Genomic DNA, 7162 nt, shown 5'->3' on the forward strand with positions numbered 1-7162 from the left:
ATTGCCTTTTGTATTTTTACTTGATTTTAATGAAATGTTGATTAAAAGAAAATATATCAACAAAACCACGAAGATCATATTGCAACATATATCAAACTGATTTCTGCCCCACCCGATCGATGAAACTGACCCGGCCAATAATTTGGCATCTAATTGAAGGCGTGACTACTGAAGAATGACATCCGCTACGACATAATGGAGCATTTAATGGAGGGAGTAGATCATGGTAATACGTACGTACACTTGTCTTCATCTCTTATAAATTCAGATATACATGCATATTGCAGACACGTTTACATGATGGGCCAGCGTGGAACAACAACAACTTCTTTAAATTCAGACCCTTCTCTAGCTAGCTCTCTATTCTTTATTTTCCTGATCGATCAGTCTCAGATACTCATCTCCAACACCCTCAAAACATCAGGAAAAATCTTCCATTAAATCAATGGCAATATTCTCTCTTTTCAGTACTACTTCACGTCCTTTCATCCACCCACAACTTCAGCAAATCGTGGCCAAAATGACTCTCCTTGACACTTTACTCTTCTATGTTAGTACATCTCTCTCTCTCTCTCTCTCTCTGTAGTATCATGCATGTATTGCATCAGAGATACTACTTTTATTGTTTATGTATGGTATTTAGGTTGTGCACTTGGTGGACAAGCTGGGGATATGGCATAGACTACCAGTACTACTTGGACTTGCTTATTTAGGGATCAGAAGACACTTGCACCAACGTTATAATCTGCTGCATGTGGGAGGTGGAACCTATGGACGGAGATATAACACTGAAGAGTTCGCCTACCGGACGGCCGATGGAACATGCAATCACCCTACTGATGACACAGTCGGCAGCCAAGGAACCTTTTTTGGTCGCAACATGCCTCCATCTACTTCAAGATATGGGGTAAGGCCTAATTAATTAGCTAGCGTGCGTGAAACCCATTCCGGCCTCCAACTCCTAATTATCAAAAGAGAGGGAAACAGAAACTCGTTAAAGGATGTGTTTGGGAGCTTATACCATCGTCTCATAATATTTTATTATTATTTATAAACAGTTCATAAATTATTTATTATTATTTTACTAAAACTATTTTACTGTTAATATTCATAGAAAATTTGAAATTCTCTTAACATCTAATATGCTTAAAACTTGCATGAACTTTAATTTTAAAGTTACAAATTAACTTAAAAGCGATCGAGTTAGAAATGATTTTGATTTTAATTTTTCCTGTGGTACTCATGCGAAAATGTTTATTCAGGGCTAGTACTACCCACACTTCGTTGAAAATAGCCAAGGCAATTTTTTCTTTTTCTTTGTTTTTGCCGGTGCCAAGTCAACTTGCCAATTAAATGATTTAGCTGCATGGTCCCTCATGCTCTGAAGCTTTAATAGCTATCCTTTTTTATTTTTTATTTTTTTTGGGGTGGGGGAGTGTGCTTTCGTTATAAAAAATATAAATATATATATATAGTTATATTTGTGAGTGTGTAAGTGTCGTGTAATCATTTTAAAAAAATTGAATAATATAAGATCCAAATGAAAAAAATTAATTTTTTAATAGTGAACCTCAATCTTTTTCAAAGCGACTGCATGACACTTGTACATTTCACACATATACGTAGTATTACTCAAAAAAAAGGGGGGAGGGAAACTTTTAGGATAACAATTATTGTGAGAATTTCTTGAATAGTAATAAAATAGTTTGTGAATGGTAATGAGATAATTTGATTTAAGTCTTTTTTAGATTTTGAGAAAGATCAGAAGAGAAAAAGTTGAATATGAAAATATTATGAAGTTAAAATATTGTTATAATATAATTTTTGTTTTGAGATTTGAAAAAGTTGAATTATTTTTTATTTTAAAGTTTAGAAAAATTTTAATGATTAGTTTAAAAATATTTGTGTTTGAATGATATTTGAGAAGAAAATGAGATGTGATGAGATGGGATGGGATGAGATGAAAATTATTTCTAAACAACCCCTAATAGCTATTCATTTATGGTATTATATATATGGCAGTGACATTTGATCTATCCATTTTTCCAAAACAACAAATATTACAATTAAATATCACTTTTTTTTTTTTAAATGAAGCACCCAGTTTTCTTTTTTACAAGAAATAAATTAACGATATTTTAAGAGAAATTTATAAATATTTGACGTAGTTTGATATATAGTACTTTAGATTATAGTAAGGTTATTTTTATTGTAAAGTAGATCTAACGTATCATATATATCAAACTATGTTAATTTGAAACTTTACTTTTGTGAAATCTCTTCATGGCCGTACGACTTTCTTATTTTAATTCATAGTTTCTTATTTGTTTCTCTACAGTTGCTAGAGCCTCACCCAACGGTAGTAGCCTCAAAGCTTTTGGCAAGGAAAAAGTTCATCGACAATGGAGAGCAATTCAACATGATAGCCTGCTCATGGATACAGTTCATGATTCATGACTGGATTGATCATTTGGAGGACACTGAACAGGTTTTTATAAATTAAGTGAATTAAAGTATCACTATGAAAAAAAAAAACAAATATTTTGTGATGGATTATTTGCAATAAAAATGACTATTTGTAATAAGAATTGACTCATTTTGATAAGGATTAAAATGGTCATTTTTGTACGTACGTAGCATATAACTGATAACATATAAACGTTTTTCTTGTAGTGCATAATTAATGATATCTAGCCATGATGAGAAAACAAAGATTGGAAGAATGGAAGAACTCAAACCAGCTTAGTGCATGTAATGACAAATCTCCAACAGAATTACATCCACATATATATATATATTTATATATATATATATATATATTTACAGATATATTTCACAGCAATTACAATCACTTGATTTAGTACTATTTAGAATAACAATAAGGAATAATGATTCGTACAAATTTAAAATAGACAAATTTCGCAGTCTCTTTGTAAAAAAAGTAAACTCACTTTGAAAAATGTACAAAAAATATATATTTTTTTTAGTAGGACTCATTTCTTTACAAGGAGAGTTACTCTGTTGCCCTCTCAATTGTACCTTCAAAGTTATGCTTGTGCATTTGTGTGTACGTGTCTTTTTTAATATTAAAAAGAAAGTACAAAGGTATTAGCGATAACTTTGAGAGGTATGTTTGGGAGGGCAGAGTATAAGCAACATCTTTTTTAACAAAATGACTTTCGCTAGATTTATCTATTTGGAACTTTTACTTATCAATACCCAAAAATAAATTATCATATTTCAACATTTAAAGGCATGAAATCTTTTGGGATTGAAGGCCTTAAAGTAATCTATGTATGGCTCAACCAAACAGTGGCTTATATATGAAGATCCTGCATGCTTAGACACGACGTTTATTCAGCAATTAATAATCAGGAAATTAGAGAAATTATTGTTGCATAAATATTCTTAAAACAGGTGGAATTGAGAGCTCCTGATGAAATTTCAAGTGGGTGTCCCTTGAAATCTTTCAAGTTTTTTAAGACCAAAAAGGTTTCTACTGGTTCGCCAGATCTAAAGATTGGCACTTTGAATACAAGAACTCCTTGGTGGTAAGTAATTCTGAAATTAATTAACAAATTTTTTAATATTATCAGTTGCGTATTTTTTAAAAAGATGAAGTTATTTTATTATTTTTTAATTTATTAATTATGACCTTCCATCATAATGTAATATTATTAGGTTTTTTTTTTAGAAAGATGATCTAGGATAGTATCTCGTTATTTTTATTAAGATAAATGATATTTACAGTCTTAAAATATGTAAGTTATGCGCACTCCATTTGATAAATGTAGTTAAGTCTGAAGTCAACATGAAACAATATTTTTTTAACAGAAAACTCAACTTTTTCAAAAAAAAATACGAAAAGCTCCTTACATATTAAAGAATATGTGCATTTTATGAGAAGTTGAGCACTACTTTTGACATGACTAGGGATGGAAGTGTAATCTATGGGAATAACAAGGAGGGCATGAAAAGGGTGAGAACATTCAAAGATGGGAAATTGAAGGTCTCAGAAGATGGGCTGCTTCAGCATAATGAGAAAGGTATTCCCATCTCGGGTGATGTACGAAATTGCTGGGCTGGTTTTTCCCTCCTACAAGCTTTATTTGTCAAAGAGCACAATGCTATATGTGATTTGTTAAAAGTAAGTCATGTGTTCATAATTTTTTTTAATTTATTTATACTTAATTATGTACTTGAACAGTTCCAATACCTAATTCTCATTAATTGGTTTCTCACCGATTTGTATTTAGAAAATTGCAATAATGATTACTATATCGCGTGCAGAAGATCAAAATTGCTTATTTCATCTCACTGTTATAAAAATGAGTATTGCTATAACTATAAATAGATTATATAAAAGTAATCCCACAAACTGATGTGATATGATGTGATTCGTCAGATTATAAAGTTATAGAGTATTTTCCTATAAAAATAACTCTGCAAAATGCGATGCCAATTATAAAAAAAGGCTCGAATTTAAATTCGTTAATGCCAATAAGTTTAGAATATTGGATTGACAACTCACATTAATATGGCAATATGCAATCAACAATATGAATGATAATATATGCAATTGATGAATAACTTAGCATTCTTTTACGGGCTGATGAATAACTTGGTAACATGTATTGTATGTGGAGCTAACGATTTTTTCTTTTTATTTCTCTTTGCTTTTAGGTACATTATTCTGATTTGGATGACGAGCAGCTCTATAGGCATGCAAGATTGGTGACCTCGGCTGTCATTGCTAAAATCCACACTATTGATTGGACTGTTGAACTCTTAAGGACTGATACTCTTCTAGCAGGGATGAGGATCAATTGGTAAGACTTGAAATGGTAAAGAAGTAAGTTCTTACATTAATTTGAAGTTATAATAACAAAATTATTATAAATCCCTTTGGAAAATGATAAAATCAACAAATATTAATATTATCTAATTGAGAAAAGATATTTGCAACCGTGAATTATGTAACGGTCGTGTAATCGCTTTGAAAAAAGTGAATAAAATATAGGATCCACATGAAAAAAATTATTTTTTTAATAGTGAACCCCACTCTTTTTCAAGATGATTACGCAACGTTTACGCACTTCATGATTGTATGTAGAATTATTCTATATAATTTGGTGCAATTATGATTATTATTGTTCTCTAATTTACACAAACTGAAAATCATATCATAAACCATGTTTTCTTGCAGGTATGGGTTTTTTGGGAAGAAATTTAAGGATACATTTGGACATATATTGGGACCAATACTCAGTGGTTTGGTTGGTCTAAGGAAGCCGAGAGATCACGGAGTTCCCTATTCACTGACTGAAGAGTTTGTTAGTGTCTATAGAATGCATTCACTTCTGCCTGATAAGTTTTTCCTGAGGGATATCAGTACATATTCAACTTCAGATCAAGACAAATGCCCTCCTGTGCTAGAAGAGTGCGTACCTTCCTTTTCCCTTTCCCATGCACAGTGCGTTTTCTTTTCCTTTTTCTTTCACCCTTTATGGGATTTCTCAGTATAAGTAATTAATTTTGTCTCAAAAAACCTGATCTTTGTCCAAAATATGCTTGGAGATGGAAAATTTTCGTCTCTATTGTCTCAAAAAGTCTACCAAAATAATTTTTAGGGACGAGATTGAACGGAACCGTCGAAACTGTTCCTGACTGTGTACGTATGAAACTTCAGGGTGCCTGTGAGGGAATTGGTTGGCACTGAAGGGGAAAGAAAACTTTCAATAATTGGAATGGAGCAAATGTTGGTATCAATGGGTCATCAAGCTTGTGGGGCAATCACATTATGGAACTATCCATCATGGATGAGAAACCTTGTAGCCCATGATATTAATGGAGAAGATAGACCGGATCCAGTTGATATGGCAACCATGGAAAGTAAATTAATTTCATGCTTCAAAGTTCTACAATAATGTTCCTTTTTTTTTTTTTTTTTTTTTTTAATATCAATTTCATTCCAGATCTAATTTGATGAACACTCTTGATCACTAGTTTATAGAGATAGAGAAAGGGGAGTTGCTAGGTACAATGAATTCAGGAGGAACTTGTTGATGATTCCTTTAAGCAAATGGGAAGATTTGACGGATGATATCAAAGTTGTTGAAGCTTTGCATGAAGTGTATGGAGATGATGTGGAGAAGCTTGATCTGCTAGTTGGTTTGCATGCAGAGAAGAAGATCAAAGGCTTTGCCATAAGTGAGACTGCTTTCTTTATCTTCCTTCTAATTGCTTCAAGGTACGTACATCCAATACCGTTGAGAACAAAATGAGACCTTAAATCTTCCTAGGTAATAATAATTATATATGCTTATATTGGTATATATGATCATGTTGTTCAGGAGGCTAGAAGCCGATCGCTTTTTCACCACCAATTTCAACTGCAAAAGTTACACAGAGAAAGGGCTAGAATGGGTTAACAAGACCGAGACTTTGAAGGATGTGATTGATCGGCATTTCCCTGAAATGACAAGGAAATGGATGAGGTGTTCCAGTGCTTTCTCTGTATGGGGTTCGATGCCAAATCCAACTAACTACATACCCTTGTACTTGCGATCCGCTCCGTAATAAGTAGTAGTAATCTTATAAAAAAAAAAGTCATATTTGCAAGCCGGAGACACCCTTCACATTGCTAATATGAAGTTTTGTCATATCAGTAATGTGGATGATTTATCGAGTACCACAGTGGCTTGCACGTAGAAGAGTATCTCGTAAAGTTGCAAGTTCATACCCTTATCAATATGTATATACTCGATACAATTTTGCAAGCTCTACTGAAGTTGTTATATGAACTGATAATATATATATATATATATGTATGTATGTAGACAAAGTCCAAATGTTCTAGTTTGCAATGGGTAATTCTATGCATGAGTTTTGGTTATTTCGTATTACCAAATACCTGCAACAGGACAAGCAATTTAATTTTCCTTTTATCATATAAATACTAGCTAGCTACTCTCAAGTCTCCAGTGCAGCTACTAAGATCTGATTGTTCTTCTAATCTTAAACATAGATTACCTATTCTTCATAAATGGTGCTTTAGCCTTCGCTGCAATGGTGATGATAATGATAGGAATTATAGAGCAATTAAGACAAGCAAACCAGAAAAAGATTCTAAGTGAATACATGAAACTGATCAAAATAATAA

At 32.3% G+C, this 7162-nt stretch overlaps 1 protein-coding gene across 1 annotated transcript; it reads left to right on the forward strand.

Moving 5' to 3' along the window:
* Window positions 1-361: 361 nt before the first annotated feature.
* Window positions 362-6775, forward strand: LOC121243639 (alpha-dioxygenase 2-like). The gene is made up of 10 exons (XM_041141758.1): window positions 362-550; window positions 644-907; window positions 2339-2488; window positions 3418-3551; window positions 3934-4147; window positions 4684-4829; window positions 5207-5440; window positions 5690-5892; window positions 6007-6250; window positions 6354-6775. The coding sequence occupies exons 1-10, from the start codon at window positions 446-448 to the stop codon at window positions 6577-6579; spliced, it is 1920 nt and encodes a 639-aa protein (XP_040997692.1). The 5' UTR covers window positions 362-445; the 3' UTR covers window positions 6580-6775.
* Window positions 6776-7162: the final 387 nt, after the last annotated feature.

The sequence above is a fragment of the Juglans microcarpa x Juglans regia genome, chromosome 8D (assembly GCF_004785595.1).
Source record: "Juglans microcarpa x Juglans regia isolate MS1-56 chromosome 8D, Jm3101_v1.0, whole genome shotgun sequence".
Taxonomy (NCBI): Eukaryota; Viridiplantae; Streptophyta; class Magnoliopsida; order Fagales; family Juglandaceae; genus Juglans; species Juglans microcarpa x Juglans regia.

Excerpts from the sequence above, each read along its gene's own strand:
- LOC121243639 (XM_041141758.1), top strand. The coding sequence starts at position 446 with ATGGCAATATTCTCTCTTTTCAGTACTACTTCACGTCCTTTCATCCAC. Across the intron at positions 4,148-4,683 it reads CTATATGTGATTTGTTAAAA|GTACATTATTCTGATTTGGA; the intron begins GTAAGTCATGTG and ends CTTTGCTTTTAG. Across the intron at positions 5,893-6,006 it reads TGATATGGCAACCATGGAAA|TTTATAGAGATAGAGAAAGG; the intron begins GTAAATTAATTT and ends CTTGATCACTAG.